The sequence below is a fragment of the Narcine bancroftii genome, chromosome 4, assembly GCF_036971445.1.
Source record: "Narcine bancroftii isolate sNarBan1 chromosome 4, sNarBan1.hap1, whole genome shotgun sequence".
Classification (NCBI taxonomy): domain Eukaryota; kingdom Metazoa; phylum Chordata; class Chondrichthyes; order Torpediniformes; family Narcinidae; genus Narcine; species Narcine bancroftii.
The window spans coordinates 104,530,050-104,554,168 of NC_091472.1; the positions used below are offsets into that span (position 1 = coordinate 104,530,050).

Here is a 24,119-nt window from a genome sequence, read left to right on the forward strand (position 1 = left end):
ATGCAACAGCATTGGCCTCATTGACAACAGAGAGGAGGCTGGGAGACTCGCGAACTGGTGCAAGAAAAACCAGAGCCTCAACATGGACAGGAGAAAGGAGATGATTGTTGACTTCAGGAGGATGAAGGTCAACCACTCTCCATTACACATCAACGGTTCCAACATAAGCCATAGAGAGCACAAAATTGATGGTGCACCTAACAAACAATCTGGAATTACATCTGGTCATTAGTCAGGAAGGTGCAGAGGTACCTGCACTTCCTAAAGAAGTTGAGGATGGAAAGGCTACCAGCTCCCATCTTGACAACCTTTAACAGGAGCACAATTGACCTGGCTACATCATTGGGTGGTATAGCAGCTGCAAAGCATTGGACCAGAAGTCAATATAGAGGATCATCAAAACAGCCAAGGAGATCACTGGGGTCTCCCTTTCCTCTTATTGACGATATTCACTGAAAAAGATGCTTAAAGAGAGCTCAAAGAATTATTGAGGATCCTTTCCATTCAGCACAGAGTATCTTTCACTCACTACCATCAAGGAGGTGGTACAAGAGCATCAAAATCAGAACTGCAGGGCCAAGAAATACCTTCTTCCTGCAGGCTGAGAGATTGTGGGACAGTATCCTGTAACCAAATAAAATTGTTCCAAAATATTTACACATATTAATCTTAAATTATATCTGTACATGTTTCCCCGTATCTGAAGTTTAAAATACCTAAAGGATCATAAAACCAAACTTTTTTGTGGCACCGATATGACAAAAACCATTGTTAATGAGGCAGATGACACTGGAGGAAACATCTGAAAATGCCATCGAGGAGGATTTCTAGTGTTTGATGCTGCATTTACCTTATTTTATCAGCAGAGATCAAGTTGTTTTTTCGGTACACATTAAATATTTTATGCTCGAACAGTCTGCCGTTGTACTTTGCTGTTGTTTAACCGCTGATACAAGTACTCGGCTGACACTACTGAGCTGGTTAAAGCCATTGCTCCAAAAACCAAAAGAAAATGTCCAGTACCAAGCGTTTCAGATATGGGGAAACGTACTGAATCTATGTGATTATTATGTGTTGTGCATTCTGTATATATGTGTATGGAGGACCATCGCCTTCCCAAGATCGTGTTCTATGCCGAGCTCTCCACTGGCCACCGAGACAGAGGTGCACCAAAGAAGAGGTACAAGGACTGCTTATAGAAATCTCTTGGTGCCTGCCACATTGACCACCGCCAGTGGGCTGATATCGCCTCAAACCGTGCATCTTGGCGCCTCACAGTTCGGCGGGCAGCAACCTCCTTTGAAGAAGACCGCAGAGCCCACCTCACTGACAAAAGACAAAAGGAGGAAAAACCCAACACCCAACCCCGACCCACCAATTTTCCCTTGCAACCGCTGCAACCATGCCTGCCTGTCCCGCATCGGACTTGTCAGTCACCAACGAGCCTGCAGCAGACGTGGACATACCCCTCCATAAATCTTCGTCCGCGAAGCCAAACCAAAGCAAAAGCAAAGTAGTTCAGAGAAACACTGTTTCACCTGGTTGTGTATGCACAGTCAAAATGATAATTAACTTGAACATGAACTGATTTTACCTGGTGACAATTCTCATCCATACCTCCTTGTTAAATTGCCAGAAAAAGATTTCACCCTGAAAGTTATCCAACATTCTGAAAGCCTTAATGAAATTATTTTCCAGAAAAACGCAGCACCTTTCCTCTCTGTTATAAATGAAATGCTTTCTGCACTGACTTGCAAATTTCTGATAGCAATTGTTGACTGAGAAACGACTTACCTTCTGTCTCTGCAGACTGTTCTGCTGGTTTTGATAGCGAGTTGCCTGAGCTTGTACCAGCCATTCCTGGAAATTGGGGCTTGCGTAGGATGTCAAATCAGTTTCCATGTCCTCGTTCTCTTGAACCACACCATCCTTTATTAAAAAAGAAAACGTAGTCATTTAAATGGACTGCATCCACACATTCTCATCCGATACTTTTTTTTAAAATTTGAGATGTATTCATCTTGAAAAACTAACAACTATTGGCTTAACGAGTGACCCTCAACAGCTTTCAGGATCTCTTTGGAAAATCCACAACATTTGGTCACTTGTAGGCCATAACAGATCTCACATATAGCTAATAAATGAACTGATTTGATTTCTAAACAAGAATCTGGTAGTTGGTAACAAATCATGTGGCTTTTGAACATGAAAGTCCACAGACATGGTGATTATAGTGCAATCATAAAGCTTCTGTTTTGAGGTACACACACACACACACACACACACACACACACACACACACACACACACACACACACACACACACACACACCACACACACACACACACACACCACACACACACACACACACACACACAAAATCTGGGTTTCCTTCTAAAAGAAAGCAAAAAACAACAGATGCTAGAAATCTGAAATTTTAAAAACTACTGGAAACACTCAGCATGTCAGGGAGTATCTGTGGGATGAGAAACAATTCTGAAAACCTTCATTTAAATTGGGGAATAAAGTTTGTTTTTTATGTGAATGGGTAGGACAAAGGATAAGAACAGAGAACAGGCCCTTCATCCCACGTCTGTGCCCAAGATGATGACCAAACCAAACTAAAACTGCTGCTTGAGCTGATTAAATATCCTTCCACACACATTCCCGTCTATCCAAAAGTCTCTTAAATGCTACAATTGTCTCTTAAATCTATGTGGCCTATTCCTGGTCCCATTTCTTCTTCTCTTACTTCTAGAGTCTAAACCTGTATTTTGGTACTTAAACAGCCATCATGGGATCTGAATTCACTTTTTAATTATTACTGCAGATCCCTAGTTTTCAAACCTGCTAACACATCCAAAGTGTCCAAATTTTGGGTGAAATTGGGAGCAGACCAGACTTAGAAACGTTCTTCAACAAAAAAATAGAAAATTCCCATGAATATTTAATTGTAATAATAGATCAAACACAACAAGATCCTTTATTGCTTGACTGGGACAACACTGACTTCACTGAGATCCATTCAAAAGGAGGGCTCAGAACATGAACACATTTAGCATTACGATATTTTGTTGATTTATATTCAGTTAGTACAAGAGATCATTTGTTGCTTCAAACTCAAAGCAAGTAATAAATTAGAAAAAAAAAACAGAATTACAGATGCTGGAATCTTGAGCAAACACTGAGAAGCTGGAAGAACTCAGCAGGTTAGGCTGCAACTGGATTCTGGACTTCCTAACATAAGGATCACAGTCTGTCCAGGTCAACAGCAGAACATCGAGCACCGTCACATTGAGCACTGGAGCACCTTAGGGCTGTGTGCTCATGCCACTCCTGTTCATGCCACTGATCCATGACTGCATCGCCAGATCCAGCTCCAATAGACATCAGGTTTGCAGACGATATGACAGTAGTCGGCCTCATCAGCCACAACGAGTCACACTACAGAGAAGAGGTGGAAAATCTTGTGATATGGGTGACAATAACAATTTGAGTCTCAACATGGACAAGACAAAGGAGATAACTGAGGACTTCAAGGGAACCAGGAAAGACCACTCTCCATTACATAATAATAAATCGGTAGTGGAGAAGTAGAGAGCACCAAGTACCTCGGAGTCCACTAAACAACAGATCTATCCTCATGACTGCACTTCCTGAGATGGCCTGGCTATGGCCACCATCCTGTCATCTTTCCACAGAAGCTCAATCAAGAGTGTCCTGGCCGGCTGCATCACAGTGTGGTACGGTTGCTGTCAAACATTGGATCAGAGGTCAATCCACAAGAACGGAAGAGATGATCACTGGTGTCTCCTTCTCCCCACCATCAATGTGATCTACTCATTGAAGATCATCTCCACCCTGCACACAGCATCTCTCAGTTGCTTTGGTCGGGAGAGAGATGCAGGGGCATCAGAGTCAGCTCCACCAGCTGAGAAACAGCTTCTTCCCATGGGCAGTGAGATTGCTAAACCACTGATATGAACAGCTCAGACTAACCTGTGGAAGTATAGTTTATATTTAAATCCTAAAGCTTTTGCTTTTAAAATTTAGGGACAGAAAAGATGGCGGACAAACCTTTAGTGTGTCATAAGATGGCTGAAAACAGTTAAAGACAGCTGCAAATATAGCCTTGCAAACATGCTGTGAAAAACAGGACCCAATGTGCTCAATTAGCAGTTGAAATAAAGCTAGCAAAAACATCATTAATTTTCAAGGCAATGCTAGACCATAACACTATTTGTGAAAGGTAAACACCAAAAATCCAGGTGTCAGACATGGGAAACTAATATTTTTTATATAGAATGATATAATATTAAGAGTGAGGATTGTTTTGCTCCTGAGTCATTTGAAATTGTATATAGAAGCACACCTCTGTATTTTTGAAGTGAGATCTGAGACTTCAAAAAGATTCTTCTTAAGACCCTCTCCTGATTCGTCACCCTCACTTCCCGAATTTGAATTGATCATTTATAATAAAAATCTGTAGGCTTTGAAAAGATATTTTTGCTGTGTGTTTTTGTGCAGCCTGATTTCATTTCAGAGGCGTGAGCTTACTTCCAAGACTCTACTATGTATTAAACAATATTTTATTATTTTTATATTCAGTATGTATGTGTATCACTTGTCTGCATGTGTGTTCTGTCTGGTTGTGTGTTTGCATGTTTTTGCAACGAGGGCTGGAGAACACTGTTTTGTTGGGGTTGTACTTGTAAAATCGAATGATAAGTGAACTTGAACCGTGGTAGAAATGGTCAGTCAAATTTGGGGGGAGGGGGGAACCCTTCAGAACTAAAATGGGGCGGGGGGGGGGGGGGGAGACAGGGATGAGCCAAAAGGTGATAGGATACAGCATAAATAAAGACAAGAGAAGTGGAGAGGAGACATGGGAAGGCTGGACAGAAAAGTGAGAAAGGGAGCAGGTAATGATGGAAACTGAATTAGGTGAGGGGTGTAAATTTGGAAAATTTCATGTTCATGCTGTTGAGATTTAGGCTACCAAGGCGTAAAGTGATAATGTTGTCCCTAAACCTGAGGTTCAGACCTGAATATATATTTTTAATACATTAATTTATTTTAGGGTGGGATGGAAAACAAGGAATTTAGACATCACCACTATTGTTCTCTGAAGCTGCCTGACCCACTGAATCCCTCAGAATCTGCAGTGTGACTTGCTTAAAGTATATAGAATTGACCACCGCCAGTGGCCTCAAACCGTGCATCTTGGCACCTCACAGTTCGGCGGGCAGCAACCTCCTTCGAAGAAGACCGCAGAGCCCACCTCACTGACAAAAGGCAAAGGAGGAAAAACCCAACACCCAACCCCAACCAACCAATTTTCCCCTGCAGCCGCTGCAACCGTGTCTGCCTGTCCCGCATCGGACTTGTCAGCCACAAACGAGCCTGCGGCTGACGTGGACTTTTACCCCCTCCATAAATCTTCGTCCGCGAAGCCAAGCCAAAGAAAAAAAAATAGAAGTACAGTATATAGAATTCACAGCACAATCAAATCTCTCCACCCATCTTAATACAGCATAAAAATCTGGAGTTACATTGCAGATATCAACAGTCATGTTTTGAACATCATTGTTTTTAACAAGAGTACATTTAGTACACATTTCCTGAAGTTCACACATCCAACCCAAACACCAAATCAAGGAGTACTAGCATTACAATGATCAGAGTTAGTCCTTAGAACAGCGAGAGTTATCAACACTGGAGATTCTAAGTCAGCTGTGTATCGTAGCAAGGAAGTCTGGTCCAGTAAAAACTCATGGTGTCCGGCACTTATGGGGATGCCAGATAAGCGCATTTTCCGGTTATGTGCAATTGCATATTACATGATTAACAAACTAGCAGCGAGGTTCGCCAATTTTAAATTTCTGTATATTTTACCTATTTATTTTCTGCAATTTTTTTGCCAGTTACTTGAATTCCAGATAATAGGGGTTTTACTGTATTAAAGCATGTTGAAATGATCAAAACAACCTTTATTTGACCAGCTGGTTCCCACCTGATCATCTAATCACAGTAGCTTGGCTCCACCAGAAGGACATGTGGAAGGCAACTCACGCATGTGTTGCCTAGGCTACAACAGTTCTGACAGTCTGGGGAAGAATCCTCGAAAAACAGCGTAACATTGTGAAACAGTGCTCTGAAAATGCGGCTAGCGTGGGGGTGAGGGTGACAGCCTTACTTTGACCCTGATCCTCTTGTCCTGCAGTAATTTCTGCAGCTCCACCAAGCTTCCCTTCAGGTTCCGCAGCTTCTCCGTCAGGTGCTCAGCTTGTGCTCGGGTCTGGGGCTTCCCTTCCATCAACAGGTTCTCGCTGTTCACAGACAGCTCGGAAACAGAGGCGACCTTGCACTCAATCTCCATCAGTATGTTCTGCAATGGAAGACAGGCAACTTAAACTATTACACGCACAGAGCTAATCACCCTCCTGTAGCCCACATAATCATTATACTTCACAGTTGAACCGATGCATGGCTTTGAATCAGTCTGACAAAATTTTGTGGTGGCATCCTACTTCACAAAACAGGCATGCAGGTCATTGACTGGATGCCCTGGCCAACAGTCAGTCTATGGTCAAAAGAGATTACTTGGCTGTTACCGTATCACAGTTGTGAAGGCTTTTTTCTATTATTTTTTAACTTTATGAGCACAATTAGATCAAAATTAAATCAAATAAATTCAAAACATTAATTGCAAGACAATTATGCAACTATATTAAAATATTCACATCCCTATTGTAGAGTACGCCCTCACCCCCGCAGTGTCCAACATTCGCAGTATAGGCACCAACTGCTTGTTGCACTCCCCATCCTACAATACTTTGAAATGCTCATTAAGCAACAGGACATTCCATGGTACAATTCATGCAAGACCCTTCCTTCCTGGATTGACCAGACTGGGAAAGGCTCACTGCAACACTCATGGATTATACATTTTTTTTTCTCTTGGCCAATTCCAGCAACAGTGAAACAAATCTGCCCGAGTGCTCAGTTACAAACACGACTGGGGGAAATTGCTATCTTAGCTCATACATGCGCACACAGGTCTCATGAGATAGCACCAGGCCCTTGCAGCCATAAGACTGCCGAATCAAGCCCCTCTTCTGATGGGCGTGAAGAGGTACAAAACCTATTTTGAATTTTGCAGTGCTAAAGGAACACTGTACTGCCTGAGGTATGTCCGACATGAAATTTAAACCAAGGACCGCCCCCTCTTATCAGTAAACAAATGACTTCATGGAAAAGGAGGACAAATTTCCCGAGATTCTTCCACATTTCCACACTCCAATAGCAATGAGACTTCAAAAGTATTTATTTTCTCTGCACTGAGTATTAATCAATCCAAGTCTTTTCCTTTCAAAACAGACACTCCAAAACACAACCCAGTTGAAAGACCTTTAAACATTTATGATCTGGACCTCTCCCAAATGCAAGCCAATACCTGACAGTCAACAAGTTGCTCCTCCACGTCCATCTGTTCCGCCGGGACTTCCAGTGCTGCTTTAGTTGCCAGCAGCCACTCGTCCAGCTCGTCAGCTTCACTGCGATACATTTGGAGGGCTTGTATCTGCCGCTGCTCTTCCACCTGATCATTCAACCTCTCCTGAAGGAGCAGACGATTGAGCAATCACCAAATTAAGCAGATGCTATTAACCTTCCATTTAGTCTTCAAATTCCTGAGCTTACAGTCAGTTGCCACTAATTCTCGGTCCCACCCACACTTCTCCCTACCGATGATGCTGAAGTGAACCTCCGGGAACAGCATCTCCTGTCTTCAGCTTTCAAGCCTCAACATGTTCGACCAATCATCATGACCGTTCTCTCCCACTGCAGCTCCTGATCCACTTAACCATTCAGAAGACACCTCTGTTAGTTTCTTTACCCAAGACATGCAGCAGCATACCTACAGGAATTTAACTTCTAACCCAACTATCCTTGATTGATCTCCCCTTTTCTCCACAACCCCTCTTCAATTTTACCTAACCGTGCTAGTCCTGAGATAATCAGGTTGCATACCAGAATATATATTTTTAATACATTAATTTATTTTAGGGTGGGATGGAAAACAAGGAATTTAGACATCACCAGCAATGGATCTGTTAATCCCCAGGCAATGATGAGCTACCCCAGTTCTTCTGATAATGGTGCTTCACATTGTCATTAGGGAGGAGCTTGCAGGATTTAGATCCTACAGTGGTGAAGGAAGAGCCATATATTGCCAACTCTGACGTGGAGGGACCCCCACAAGTGACACCGTTCCTCAGTGTCTGCAACCATTTTCTTTCTGACTGGTAAGCATCAGAGGGTTGGGAAGCAATGTCAGAATAACCTAGGTGAGGAACTGCAGTGCATTTGTAGATGGAACACAGTTTACTAGTGGTGGAGTGCATCACTAGTGGATAACATCCCTATCCAGGACAATGGGCTGCTTTGTCCTGGATAGCACTGTGTTTCCAGAGTTTGATGGAGCTGTACTCACCCATATAATGGAGTGGATCCATCACACTCCTGACTTGGACCTGGCAGATGGTGGAAAAATTTTGAGGTTTAAGGAATCGAATCATTTGCAGAATATATCCAGTTTGTCCTGTGCTTAATGCAGTTGATCCACTTGAATCTGCGAGCACTCTGCGATGATTTTCCCAATGAATATCAAGGACAGACTCTCTCCTATTCTGACACTAATGGCAAAATGTTCTTTGTCACTATCAGTGCCTGCCTGAATATTGCCACAGTCTTTCTGCATGTAGGTATTCGCTGCAATGTATCTGTGCAAGAATTGAGAATGAAATCAAACTGTGCAATCTTCCCAACTTCAAATATTGTGGTGCAAGGAAGCCTAAGAAAAATGCAAAAGACATCTGGGCCTACGGAAACTGCCATGAGGAAGTCCAGTAGGCATGATTTACCTTCAGGACTCACAAAAACCTTCTTTTGGATGAGGGGTGACTCCATCTATTGATGCCACTGACTCTACTTTTTAAATCAAAGTTCCTTAATGCCAAACTCCATCATGTACTGAAAGATGTTCATATCCGGAATAAAAAGTAACCACTTTTGCAGCACCTTAGGCCTAAGCATTGACCATGTTGATCATGGGAGAATTTCAATCACCCAACATGGATGCTATCGCCAGGACCCTTGCTATCAACATCCTGGAGCCTTTGTTGACCAGAAACTTAGTTAAGGCCAGCAAAAAAAAAACCAAAACACTGCACCTTCAAGAAGTCTGATGCTGCACTTTCTGTGATTGAACTTGCCACCAGAATCCACAAACAGCAGCTTTCCACCACTTGCAAGGCATTTCAACAATATAATGAAATATTCTCTATTTATCAGGATGGGGTAGTTCTAACAATATTCAAAAGAGCTCAAAAGTCTCCAGGACAAAACAATAATGCTTAAATAGTCTCCTAAACTATCAAAAAATTACTCCCTCCATCAGCACACTGTAGCTGGTGTATAGCATCTACAAAATGTACTACAGAAATTCATCAAAGCTTCTTCAGTGGTGCACCTGATGAGAAAGGCAATGGAATCAGGTGCAGGGGAACACCACACATACCATTTTTACTTGGTAGGTTTCACTGATTGTCATCCCACAACTTCTTAATCTTACTGTGGACACATCTTTATTACAATGCTCACATCTCAGGAATTCCATCTGAAAAAGAAACTGCACCACTCCATAGTTCTTTGCCTCCCAGTAATCTTCCTGAATTCCTAGCTAAAAGTCTCTCTCTGCTTAACGTGTTGATGTCCTATCATTACGACTCAATTCAAACATTTATGACCCATCTTCAAAGCAACATCAGTTTCATTTCCCCTTCGCTTCTTCATTAAGGAGGACTACATACATATTCTTTCTTTTAAAAACTTATTTCCCACGTTTTATTCTCAAGTTCTCGCGTAATCATTAAGCCTTTATCATCACGGAGAGTTGCAAACTAGTCTCTGCAGATGCTGAACTTTGTTCATGAGACAGCCAGATAATTTTGCATTTGGATGTTATGATGCAGTCTGGATCTCAGCCTTTTATCTCTCACCACCACTTAGTCCACTATATCCTGAAGGAGCACTCTATTGAATCCTTTTAACAAGCCCTTTTCCCATTCTGTCCATTGCCTCCCACTGATCACTGCATCTATGAAGCAAACCCCCTCCCCCTTCACAAAAAGGTGGAAGTAAAAATAATTCAAAAGCTGCAAACCTCCAGGAGTTGTTTCTTCCCCAAAGCTTTCATCTGGATAGTGGCCATGCGTTCAGCCAGGACTGTCAAGGTCGTCTGCATGGCCAGCTGTTCAGCAGTATCAGCATCAACTGTGTCAGATACCAGCTCCTCTGCAAAGCAATTCTGCAGCTCGCTGATCTCATCCTGAAGTGTCACAATCTCCTCCATCAGTCCCTGGGAAATACAAACATCTTAAACATGAGTCTTAGAAATCCTTCGTGGCACCAGGTTTAACAGTGAAACACAGGGCAGTCCCTGCCCATGACCTGGAGATAAACCTGAGAGTCCACTGAAAGCTGATACACTAATCATTACCTGGTGTGCAGCCATCTGGAGGTCATGACTCTTGCCTGCATCAAGTGCCTCACTGAGCTTCCCCTCGATCAGCTCCATCTTGGTCGACACTGACTGGACAGAATCTTGATACTTCTGCTGCCGTTCGAGAGCTTCATAAAGGGTGCGCTGCTTCTCACTGATCTGCAACAGGGAGAGGATCATTTTCCCATCCACGCTGCCATTACAGGGCCTATGCACCCTAAACCATTTACTCGTCACCCCATGCAAACAGAATAACTTTCCCACTGGCCATCAGGGAAAACTAGGTGGCCAAAGAAAGACTTTCTTCTTGGAAGTCAGACAACATGGGAGCTCCCACATCAGCACTGTTTCACAGAGGCATGTTGAAAGATTGGTTTCTTCCAGCCTCAGCCAAGCTCAAAATTCAAAAATAGCTGAAACATATGAAAGATACTGTAGTCAGATAACTGCAGCATAAATAATGCTGAACCGAAAATTGACCAAAAGATTGACTGGCATTCCAATTGCAAGGTGCAATGGGGGCCAGATATCAAGAGCTGAACCTTTCAAACAGATTGAAAAGTAAATCCTGAAGTGCTGGTTTATTTAACATACAAACCTTTTCAATGGACCTGTGCTGTCTGATGACTTCACTAAAGTAACTAGCCACTACATAAATAACTGGATGATGCCTGTGTGCCTGGCACAGTGCTCAACAGGAATTTGCAGACAATATCATGGGACAAGTATTTAACTTTTTTACATTTGGTCAGGTCTTCATAAACAGAGATGGAGCAGCCTGGGACTGTAGTCAGTAAAGTTCAGAAGGATGAGAGGGGTAATCTTTGGGAGACAAAATTATGAAATAAATAGATCATTTTGCAGACAAAATGGGACAGGGAAAAGATGGGAGTTGATGATCTAGTCGAGAGGAAAAAAGAAGCATACATTAGATATAGGATGCAGGAAACAGGAAGAGCTCATGAGAAGCATGTTAGCCAGGAGGGAGCTTAAGAAAGGGCTTAGAAGAGCTCGAAGGGGGCATGAGAAGGCTTTGGCCTGTAGGATTAAAGAGAACCCAAGGCTTTCCATACAAATGTGAAGAACAGAAGGAATACTTTACTTCAGTATTCACAAAAGGACCTTGATCAGGATAAGATCGGAATAGAACAAGCCGGTGCGCTGAATAATGTGGAGATTAAGGAAGAGGAGGTGTTGGATCTTCTTAAAAACATTAAGATTGATAAGTCCCCGGAGCCGGATGCGATATTCTCCAGGCTGCTATGCGAAGTGATAGCTGGGGCAGTGGCGATGATCTTTGAGTCCTCATTGGCCAGAGGAGATGCCAGAGAATTGGAAAATGGCAAATGTAGTCCCCTTGTTTAAAAAAGGTAATGGAGAGAATCCTGGGAATTATAGACCGGTGAGTCTTACATCAGTGGTGTACAAACTATTGGAGAGGATTCTTAAGGATAAGATCTGACCTTTTGGAGAAGTAAAGGCTATTCAAGTATAGTCAGCACAGCTTTGTGAAGGGAAGGTCATGCCTCATGAGTCTCATGGAGATTTTGAGGTGGTAACAAAGGAAACTAATGAGGATAGGGTGGTAGATGTGATCTATATTTTTAGTAAGGCATTTGACAAGGACCTCATGAGAGACTTGGGATCAATAGAACCTTTGCTGTGTGGATTTAAAAAATTGACTTGCATGTAGAGAGTAGTAGTGGAAGGAAAGTATTCTGCCTGGAGGTCAGTGGCTAGTGGAGTGCCACAAGGATCTGTGGCTAGTGGAGTGCCACAGGGATCTGTTCTGGGATGCCTACTCTTTGAAATGACCTTGAAGAAGAAGTGGAAGGATGGGTCAGTAAGTTTGCGACTGACATGAAGGTTGGGGGAGTTGTGGATGGAGCTGAAGGTAGTCAAAGGTTACATGAGGATATAGACAAGATGCGGAGTTGGGCGGAAAAATGGCAGATGGAGTTCAATCTGGATAAGTGTGGGGTGATGCATTTTGGAAGAACAAACTATATAGCCCAAATCAAAACATCCCTCAAGGTCACCGTGCAGGTTGATAGGATAGTTAAGAAGGCCTATGGGATGTTGGGCTTCATTAATAGGGGGATTGCATTCAAGAGTTGAGAGGTTTCATTGCAACTGTACAAATTTCTGGTGCGACCACACTTGTATTATGTTCAATTCTGGTCACCTCATTATAGGAAGGATGTGGAAGCTATGTAGAGGATGTAAGTATTTTTTACACTGAGAGTTGTGGGTGCCTAGAATGCCTTGCTGGGGATGGTGGTGCAGGTTGAAACATTAGGAGCATTTAAGAGACTCTTGGACAGGCACAAGGATGGAAGAAAAATGGAGGGTTACAGGGTAGGAAGGATTTGGGTTTTTTTAAGGAATACACGAGTCGGCACAACATCAAGTGCTGAAGGGTATGCACTGTGCTGTAGTTTCTGTAAGATAGAAGCAGAGAGGTTGTTTCTACTGGGATGTGAAACAGGAACTAGGGGACAGAGCCTCAAAATTCAGGGGAATAGATTTAAGGAAGAGATGAGGAGGAACTGTTTCTCCCAGAGAGGAGAGTATCTGTGGAATTGTCTGCTTAAGAAATCAGGAGATTTCTGGATCTACTTGACACAAATTTATAAGATTTTTGATAAATCGGGGAAGCAAGAACTAGGGAACAGGTCTTACAATTTTTTTTATGATTTCTCTTTAAATTTAGACAAACAGCATGGTAACTGGCCATTTCAGCTCATGAGTCCATGCTGCCCAGTTATATCCAATTAACCTACAACCCCCAGTATGTTTCAAACAATGGGAGGAAACTGGAGCCCGCGGGGAAAACCCGTGCAGACGTGGGGAGAATGTACAAACTCCTTGAAGACATGGTGAGATTCTAACCCCGTTCCCGATCGCTGGCGCTGTAACAGTGTTGCGTTAACCGCTATGCCAATGTCCAGATTATTCTTGATCCTATTGAAGGACAGAGCAAGCTCGATGGGTCAGATGGCCGGCACCTGCTCCAATTTCTTATGTTTGTGGGTTCTTTGAAAGAGCTGAGTTGTGCTTATCCTATGTCCTTTTATGAATAGGTACAGAGTGAACTCAACAAAAGCATATGGCTGTAGGAAAAAATGCTACAAACTCCTCTCTCTGCCAGTGCACCTGCTGTATAACAAGCAACCTTGCTGTCTCCTCCAATTACCATACAGCCATTCTTCAGGAAAAGGCTTGCTTTCCTTGGGAGAGAGCAGGTCCCAAGGAGGGAGCAATTTCCTCTAAAGATTAAGATTTCATGTTCCAGTGAAGAGATCTGAGCACGCAGCTCAATCCAGCATACCAGTGCTGTCGTGGTGGAGCAATGATCAAGTGTTCCTGATATGAAACTGTATTCTTTAACTAAAGAATTTACTATTCATTGTCAAAAGCTATCTAACCAGCATTATAAATAATGGAACAAAATTCCATTGCCTACAGCATGCCCCCCACCCCGCGCCCCCCCTCCACCCCGTGGGATTTCACAGTATCGAACCTCATTGTTTGGACTGAATCCTGGATCCCAGACTGAGAGGGAAGGGGAATACGGGGGAGCAGGTTACTTGACATTGGAGAACTCAATGGTCATGCCATTGGGTTGTCCACTACACAGACACAAGTTATCCCTCTTCAAATTTGTGTATGGCTTCACCCTGGCAACAGAGTGAGAGGACAGACTGGTCAATGTGAGAATGGGCAGTGGAATTACAATGGCTGGTACAGGCAGCTCCAGCTGGCGAGCAAAGCAGCATACGGGTGCACTCTAGCAGTTCTGTCACTTTACTGATGCACCTGGCAAACCTCCAGTTGCACGAGAAAGCGGCAGTGCTCGATCGAGGCAGCACGTCCCCAACCCACAGCCTCTCAGGGCAGCGGCATGCACCGTCTCCTAGGATGGACCAGCCAGTCCCCAGTCCTGGTCAGAGATAAGCAAGAACAAGCAGCACAGAAAAAGGAAACTCTTCGCATCGCCCAGCTTACCACGTTCTTCAGCGTTTCCCAGGATCGCTGAAGGTCATCAAGCTTGGAAGAGGCCAGGTCTCCTGTCACGGACTCGGAGGATTCCTGCAAAGATGCAGCACTCTTCATGATCTCGGCATCAGGGGCTGCTGTCTGCAAATTTTCTGCAGACAATGTTGTGGAATAAGCGGTATCCTACAAACATAAATGCTTACAAATTGAGATGTGTACCCACTCTGCTCAGGGGAAAATGATTATACACCATAACCACACATACCTCAATGTTTGAACAGTCAGACTACCCCTACAGATAGCTAGCATCACCAATAACTTTTATGACACACACCATCTCCCCTCCCCCACCTCACCATTTTCCTCTTGCACCCAGCAGATCTCCCCTGGATCCCCTTACCCAACTTGCATCACAATAGAAAACACATCTCTTATTTTACCGCGATTGTCAACTTCTCCACTGATAAGATTCCAGCACGAACAGTCCTCGTCTCCACTGATAATCCCGCTGCACCCTATATGACCCACCTGTTCCCAAATTACCCCTCTTCTTTCTCTTACCTCTCCTCCCTCTTTTGTGCACTATCCACCAATCAACTGTGACTGTCATCCTTCACCCCTCCTTGGTTCACCAAACCTCACCGACTCTTGTACAACCACTCACACCCTGTCCTCATTCCACTGGTGATCGCCTCTGCACTCTCAGAGTTGATGAAGGGCTTGAGCCAGAACCGTTGACAATTATTTTTCTACCACTGATGCTGATTTCCTCCAGCAGATTGTGTTTTGACCCAACATCAACCTCCTGCTGCAATCCTTATTCCCTTAGTTACTAACAGCTCTCACTTAGGAACTGGTGGGGTAATGTTTCCTGATTAATTCAGCATCAGTGCACTATACAGCCTTGTCCAGACCTTCAACCTGGGCTTGAAGTGTGTCCTCAGCATCACAGGTGCAGTGTATGAACATGAATCTATCACTTCAAATTGTACAGACATTTTGTTTTGGACGTGGTGGCTGTTGGTCCTTTCTCCACACTCAGAAAATGAAAGGGTTTGTATTTTGACAAGATAGCATGGCTTCCCTTTACACATCACCATGTTCTCCCTTTGGAGAACAGTGTAAAGAAGCAGTGCAGGGAATGCTTCTGCTACATCATAAGGTGCTGTACCTTCACGTCTTTCATTTACCTGTGAAATTTCCTCAAAATAACCTAACCATGACTGGTTCACACAAAATGACAATGGCAACCATGCTGAATTAATGGGTCAGAGGACAAATGAGTTACCAGAGTGCAGTTTGTAACTTTGGTGACCCCTCTGTAACTGAGCTGTTTGGATAGAGGGGATGAACTGAGCTCACATGCAGAGGGGAAAATTTATCCTGTGGTCTTTAAGCTGCCACATTAATCTCAGTGGGTTACTGTCCTTTTCCCAAATTCATTCTTACTTACTGTCTGTAGTCAAACAACAGAACCAGCCACATGACTGCAAGCATCCAAGCAGATAAAGTAAATGTGGCAATCCCAGTGATCGGGAGGGCAACCGGACAGTCCTCGTTATCTGACCATCCCTCACAAAGACAACTCCACACCAGATTGGAGAAGACACCAACTTTGTCTCCAAGAGCTCTCTATTGGGAGTTGAAGCATTTGGACTTGAGATGAACCCATGCCCACTCCCTCACCACTCCCTCATCTGTGCCGCATCACTGATCTCCACCCTTGCCTCAGCTCAGTTGCTTCCAAATTGCTCAGCTAAGTCATTGCTACCTCTGAATTTGACTATTCCTATGCTCTCCAGATTAACTTTGCATCGTCAATGAAACTGAGTTCATCCACTACTCTTTTGCTATAACCTGTCTCCTCTGCTTCTGAACTTCAATACTCTTTAACAGGCAATGTCTCCCTCTTCCTTGTGCTCAAAACCCTCCATGTTCACAGCCCTTGTCACCTCTGTAATCTCCTCCATTCACATGGCCATCAACAGCTTTCATTCCTAACTCACTCTCCAGATCATAAGCTCTGAAGTTCCTTCCACAGAACATTCCACCACCAACTCTTCTTCCTGAAGTTCTGCATTCAACCAATCTTTTGCCCACCTGTGCCAATATCTCCTTTTCATGGTTCAGCATGTTTACAATGTCAAGGTGAGGCAGCTTGAAGCATTCACCAATGCTGAATGGTGCTATACAAACACGGGCTGTTCTAATGAGGCCGACAGCTGAAGACTCACACTTTCGGCCCAGTGTGGCTCTCAAGTGCCAGGTCTGTAAGGCCAGTAAGGGGAGAGGGGGTGGTGTGTGTATGTGTGCACGCGCGCGTGCGGTTATTCCTGAAACAAAGTGGGTTTGAGGAATTCTCTGGCAAAGATCTTGACATGGCTCAACACTCATGTCAACCACAGTCAAGATACCTGGCAACAGTAAATTTTAGCCCTCGTTTAAGGGTCTATGACTCCCATCAGATTCAGGTGGTAACAGTAGAAAAATGCTAGTTTAATTAGAAAAACTATAGAACATGAGAGATATAATGGAACAGTTAATGAAGTAGAATAGTTGATTCATAGACAGGAAAAATGCTTTTCAATCGAAAATGTTGATAAAAAGGCAGTATGCTGAAAGGATGGGTTCAATGTGCACATTAAGGCACTTGTGGAGGAATGGGCTTCAAAGGGAGCAGCAGAAGAGCAATAAAATAAGCCTTGACAAATAAATATATGGACACGAGTGACAGACATCACTAGGTGAGGATTTGATAGGTGGATCAAAAGGTAAATTATCAATAGCGTTCAACGTTAGAAAGAGGAGACTGGAAGTACCCAGCTTAGTAGGTAAAATAGGGGTCTGGAAGAATAGGCTTACAAGATGAGTTAGAGAACTGGACAATTGGTTGAATTGCCATTATTCTTGAAATTTTTGTCTTTTTTAATTCATTCGAGGGACATAGGCTTCAAAGGCTGAGCCAGCATTTAATTGCTCATCCCTCATTGCCCTTCAGAAAGTGGTAGGAAGCTCCTTTCAAGAACCAGTGCAGCCCCTGAAGCGTGGGTACACCCACTCTGCTGTTAAGGAGAGAGCCCAGGACATTCCCCCCCACCCCTAAGAGATGTGGAAAGATCGGCGATATATTTCTAGGTCAGGATGGTATGGGGCTTGGAGGGCAACTTCCAGATGGAAGTGTCCCCATGCTTTGGTCATCCAGGCCCTTTTTGCTGGTCAAGGTTGTGGGTTTGGAAGATGCTGTCTAAGGGATCTTGGTGCATCCTGTAGATGATACAAACTGCTGCCACTTGTATGTGGATGGTGGAGTGAGTGGCTGTGGATGGGGTGCTTATCCGGTAGGCTGCTGTGTACAGTTTTAAGTGGCTCGCATGTTGTTGAAGCTGCACTCACCAGGTATATGGATTTTCTCACAGCTATCGTCAAAGTCAGGCAAATATGGCACAAATATCATCAGGCCTTTCATTTAGCTGTGGACTGTTCTCTATAAGGAGTTTGTCCATTCCCCCCGTGACCTGTGTAATTTTTTCGACATGTTCTGGTTTCCTCCCACCCTCCAAACTATGCCAGGTTGGTAAGTTGATTGGCTGTAATTGGGCAGCACAGATTTCGTGTGCTGTAAGAACCTTCTATCTTGCTGTATCATTTTTTTTAAAATCTGAGGAGTTGCAAGTGATACTGAGCATTGCACAATCAGCAAACATTCAGACTTCTTAAATTACGATTAAAGGAAGTTGAGGAAAGTGCTTGGACCCAGAACACAACTTAGAGATACTCGAAGAGATATCTTGACTTACTATGCAACAATGACAATCAGCTCAGGATCCCACATAGACCCGTTATTAACCATCTCCTCCAAAAGAGGTGAAGGCCCAAACACACAGGCACCATTAGAAACAACAGGATTTCACCCTCCCAAGATAAAGAGGAATGAGATGTCAAATCACTGATCAAGCAAGTCATCCATCTGAAGGATTGAGCAGAAGATAGTACCTGATTAACAGACACATCAGCATTAGCCACAGGTGAGGGAGAGCGACAAGCTGTTGGAGAGGAAAACTCGCTGTTGGTCCCCTCTTCCCCAGACTCCTCTGTGACAGGTGAGAGGAGGGTGTGACAGCGACCGGCTGTCATCTGACAGAAGCCAGGTAGAAGCAAGATGTTTCATTGAGAGATAGAGAGAGAGAGAGAGAGAGATCAGGAAATAAGTTACAGGTAATCACACTGTGAAACACAAACCATTGAAAACATCACACCTCTCTTCATTGAGGGAGCAGTTCATTGTCGAAGTGGACTGAGTCAGTGTGGTAAGGCTTTGGCGCAACAAGCTTCAGTGAGAACAGGTAAGAGGAGAGGAATAGTTGAAGTAAGAAAGGGCCAGGGTATTTGAGGAACAAAAAGGATTCAGCAAGTAGGCACAGGTATTAGATGGCATATTTTTTCCTTGTCAAACAATAGGAATGGCAGCCAAGGCAGGGAAATGCTTCTCTTACAGAATGTGGGTCATCAGGGAAGCCAGCAGTATCCCTGACAACTTCATCTGCAAGAAGTGCCTCCAGCTGCAGCTCCTGTCGAGCCGAGTTAAGGAATTGGAGCTGGAGTTGAATGAACTCCAGATCATTCAGGAGGCAGACGAGGGAATAGACAGGAGTTACAAGGCCACCCTCACACCAAGAAAGCAGGGGGAAGGTAGATGGGTGACAGTCAGGAGAGGGAAAGGGAACAGACAGGCAGAGAAGGGTATCCCTGTGGCCATTCCCCTCAATAACAAGTATACCTTTTTCAATACTGTTGTTGGGGGGGCGGGAAGTGGGAAGAACCTACCAGGTACAAGCCATGGTGATCAGGTGCCTGGCACAGAGTCTGGTTCTGTTGCCAAGAAGGGAAGGGAGAAGAGGTGAGCTGTAGTGATAGGGGATTCCATAGTTAGGGGGACTGATAAGAGGTTCTATGGAAGAAATTGAGTATCCAGATGGAATGTTGTCTCCCTGGTACCAGGGTCTGAGATATCTCAGATCAAGTTCATGGCATTCTCAGGAGGGAGGGTGAGCAGCCAGATGTCGTGGTCCATGTAGGGATCAATGACATAGGTAGGAAAAGAGAGGAGGTCCAGCAAGGAGAGTTTAGGGAGTTAGGTGCTAGGTTGAAGGACAGGACCTCCAGGGTAGTGATCTCAGGATTGCTACCTGTGCCATGTGCTAGTGAGGTTAGAAATAGGAGGATAATGCAGCTTAACACGTGACTAAAGACATGGTGCAGGAGGGAGGGCTTCAGGTTTCTGGATCATTGGGCTCTCTTCTAGGGAAGGTGGGACCAGAGTGCCAGAGCAGATAGAGGAGTGGAGGAGGGAAAAGATGATGTGAAAATTACATGCCCTGTTAGAACTCAATGGGTTGTACGTGGTGGAAATTTTCTAAAGAGCATCTATTTCAACAAAAGAAGTATTATAGGAAAGCAGAATTATGACATTTTGGCCACTCGTGAAACTTGGTTGCAGGAGGGGCAGGACTGGCAGCTCAATGTTCTGGGATTCCATTGCTTTAGGCGCGATAGAACCAGAGTGATGAAAGGAAGAAGAGTGGGATTGCTCGTCAGGGAGCTGTGCTCAAGCAGGATAGTCCAGAGAGCTCATCTATCGAGGCTATATGGATGGAACTGAGGAAATAGGAAAGATGTGATCATACTCAGAGGGTTGCATTGTAGACCACCCAAAAGTCAACAAGAACTGGAGGATCAAATCTGTAGAGAGAAAGCAGGCAGCAGCAAAAAGCATAAGGTAGTGTTAGTAGGGGATTTTAATTTTCCACATATTGACTGGGACTCCCATACTGTAAAAGGGGTGGATGGCTTGGAGTTTGTCAAATGTGTTTAAGAAAGTTTTCTAAATCAATATATAGTTACCAACTAGAGAGAATACAATACTGGATCTCCTATCACGGAACTGGACAGGAGAGGTGATAGAAGTATATGTAAGGGAACATTTTGGGGCCAGTGATCATAATGTCATTAGTTTCAAGTTAATTATGGAGGATAGGTCTGGGCCTTGGAGTGAGAAAGGCTAACTTGAGGAATGGAAAGAATCTAGAATGTGTGGATTGGGTTATTGTTTTCAGGCAGCGATGTGTGAGGTAAGTGGAGGATCTTCAAAAGTGAAATTTTCAGAGCATGGAGTTTGTATGTTCCTGTCAGGATTTAAGACAAGGTTAGCAGACCTTGGTTTCTGAGGGATATTGGGGATTTGGTTTGGAAGGTGTATAACAGGTATAGGCAACATGGAAAAAAATTAGGTACTCGAGGAGTATAAAAAATTGGAAGAAAAATTTAAGAAAGAAATCAGGAAGGCAAAATAATAAAGACATGAGGTTGCGTTTGCAGACAATGTGAAAGAAAATCCTAAGGGTTTCTAAAGGTTTAATAAGAATAAGGGACAAAATTGATCCCCTTGAAGATCAGAGTGGTCGGCTTTGTATGGAACCAAAAGAGATGTTTAAAAATATTTCATCAGGAAACAGGCACAGAGTTGTGGGAAGTAAGGAAAACAAATAGTAAGGATATGGAACCTATACGGATTAGAAGAAGTGCTTGCTGTCTTAAAGGGTGGATAAATCCCCAGGTCCTGACAAGATATTTCCTTGGAACTTGAAGGAGACTCGTGTAGAAATTGAAGGGGCTCTGACAGAAATATTTAAAATGTCCTAAGCCTCAAGTTGTCCCATTGTTTAAAAAAGGCTCTAAAAGTAACCCTGAAAATTATAGGCCAATGAGCCTGATGTCAGTCGAAGGAAAATTTTTAGAAGGTGTTCGAAGAGATTAGATATGCAACTGATTAGGGATAGTCAACATGATTTTGTGTGTGGTACATCTTGTTTAACCAATCGTATACTGTAGATTTTTTTGAAGAGGTTACCGGAAAGTTGATGAAAAAGCTGTGGATGTTGTCTACATGTAGTTTATTAAGGCCTTTGTCAATGTCCCACATGGGAGATTAGTCAGGAAGGTTCAGATGCAAGGTATTCATGGTGAAGTAGTGAACTGGATTCAACAATGGATGGATGGGAGAAGTCAGAGAGTAGTGGTGAATGGTTGCTTCTCAGATTGGAGGCCTGTGACTAGTGGTGTGCTTCAGGGATTGGTGCTGGGACCATTGTTGTTTGTTATCTAAATCAATGATCTTGGTGACAATGTGGGGTAAATTGGATCAGCAAGTTTGCAGATGACACTAAGATTGGAGGCCTCGAGACAACGAAGAATGTTTTCAGACCTTGCAGAGGGATCTGGACCAGATAGGAAAATGGGCTGAAAAATGGCAGAAGGAATTTAATGCAGACAAGTGCAAGTGTTGCATTTTGGAAGGACAAACCAAGAAAGGTCATACATAGTGAATAGTAGGGCACCGAGGAGTGTGATAGAACAGTGGGACCTGGGAATACATATACATAATTCCCTGAAAGTAGCGTCACAAGTGGATAGGGTTGTAAAGAGAGCTTTTAGCATTTTGGCCTTTATAAATCAAAATATTGAGTATCGGAACTGGGATTTTTTGAATTTTTTTATAAATTTAGATCTACAGCACTGTAACAAGTCAATTCAACCCCACAACTTTGTGCCTGCCAAATTTACACCCCATTAACTTACACCCCAGTACTTTTTTTTTGAAGGGTGGGAGGAAACCGGAATCCCTGGAGAAAACCCACACAGACGTGGAGAAAACATACAAACTCCTTTCAGACAGCATAGAATTTGAACCCAGGTCCAATCCCAATTGATGGCACCGTAAAGGTGTTGCACTAATCACTACGCCAACCATGCCATCCTGATGTTATGGTAAAGTTGTATAAGACATTGGTGAGACCACGTTTGGAGCATTGTATGCAGTTTTGGTCACCTAACTACAGGAAAGATATCAATAAGATAGAAAGGTGCAAGGAAGAATTATCAGGGTGTTGCTGGACTTCAGGAACTGTGTTACTGGAAAAGGTTAAATAGGTTGGGACTTTATTCCCTGGAGCATAGAAGAATGAGGGGAGATTTGATCAAGGTATTTAAAATTATTAGGGGGATAGAGTAAATGTAGATTGGCTTTTTCCACTGAGGGCAGGTGAGACACAAACCAGAGGAGATGGGTTGAGTGAAAGAGGAAAAGTTTTGGGGATGGGTGTGAACATGAGAGGGAACTTCTTCACACAGAGAGTGGTGGGAGTGTGTAACGAGCTGCCAACTGAGGTGGTGAATGAGGGCTCAGTTTTAACTTTTAAGAAGAACTTGGACAGGTACATGAATGGGAGAGATATGGAGGGCTATGGACAGGGTGCAGGCCAGTGGGACTAGGTAACAAAAAAGGTTTCGCACAGACTAGATGGGGCCGGTTTCTGTGCTATAGTGTTCTATGGTTGAACATAAAGCAGATATTAACACAATAACACAAAGGTCAGTGGCCACTCACCCCTGATGATCAGAGTAAAATGACTCTACTGAAACCTGCATCCATGTGTGTAACCATTCCCAGACAAGAGGGAAAACTAGCAAGTGACAGATAGTGACAATGTGGGCGATAATTACATTTGAACATACAGCCAATGAGCTGATCATTTTGCTAAGGAATGAGTGGGCTTACCATGACAACGGAAGGGTGGGCTGAATGCGCGGGCAGGGAGTCTCCGTCCAGCTCTTCCGTGCCATCCGAAATACCCTCCACCTCAGTGACCGTCAGCAACATGGTAGTGTGTTTTGCTTTCAAGGTCAGCATCTTGCATTTGGTGTTCAACGCGGCTATCTGCTCTTGATAGCCCTTGATCTTCTGAGCGAAGTCCTACACAGGTTGAGGAGAGGAAAGCATGGGGAATGAAAGGGAACAATTATGGGATTTTGATTTGCCATTCAGGATATACAAACTGCTCAGCCCCTCCTCCCTTTCAGGGGGAGAGTGTAAGGGTAGAAGGGACAGAGCCGAGCGGCAGGGGTGAGGGGGGGGGGTGGGGGTAACAGAGTGAGCCGGTGTGATGGGGAGTGGGGAAGAGGACAATCTGGGGCGAAGGGAGAGAGAAGGGTTTTTGGGAGGGAGAGAGAAGGGTTTTTGGGAGGGAGAGAGAAGGGTTTTTGGGAGGGAGAGAGAAGGGTTTTTGGGAGGGAGAGAGAAGGGTTTTTGGGAGGGAGAGAGAAGGGTTTTTGGGAGGGAGAGAGAAGGGTTTTTGGGAGGGAGAGAGAAGGGTTTTTGGGAGGGAGAGAGAAGGGTGATGGGAGGGAGAGAGAAGGGTGATGGGAGGGAGAGAGAAGGGTGATGGGAGGGAGAGAGAAGGGTGATGGGAGGGAGAGAGAAGGGTGATGGGAGGGAGAGAGAAGGGTGATGGGAGGGAGAGAGAAGGGTGATGGGAGGGAGAGAGAAGGGTGATGGGAGGGAGAGAGAAGGGTGATGGGAGGGAGAGAGAAGGGTGATGGGAGGGAGAGAGAAGGGTGATGGGAGGGAGAGAGAAGGGTGATGGGAGGGAGAGAGAAGGGTGATGGGAGGGAGAGAGAAGGGTGATGGGAGGGAGAGAGAAGGGTGATGGGAGGGAGAGA

General features: G+C 44.0%; 1 protein-coding gene across 17 annotated transcripts in view; it reads right to left on the minus strand.

Annotated features, from left to right (window-relative positions):
* The window catches only part of syne1b (spectrin repeat containing, nuclear envelope 1b), a 665,691-nt gene that overhangs the window by 214,414 nt on the left and 427,158 nt on the right, over positions 1–24,119 (minus strand). For 15 of the 17 annotated variants that reach the window (XM_069932310.1, XM_069932307.1, XM_069932306.1 and 12 more), the window contains 8 exons: positions 23,179–23,373; positions 18,558–18,698; positions 14,574–14,747; positions 10,563–10,724; positions 10,227–10,421; positions 7,458–7,619; positions 6,198–6,389; positions 1,795–1,929 (listed from right to left, as the gene is read on the minus strand). In XM_069932310.1, coding sequence (XP_069788411.1) covers positions 1,795–1,929; positions 6,198–6,389; positions 7,458–7,619; positions 10,227–10,421; positions 10,563–10,724; positions 14,574–14,747; positions 18,558–18,698; positions 23,179–23,373 — 1,356 coding nt within the window. The remainder of the gene's footprint in view (positions 1–1,794; positions 1,930–6,197; positions 6,390–7,457; positions 7,620–10,226; positions 10,422–10,562; positions 10,725–14,573; positions 14,748–18,557; positions 18,699–23,178; positions 23,374–24,119) is intronic. The other 2 variants (XM_069932309.1, XM_069932313.1) reach the window with 2 other exon arrangements.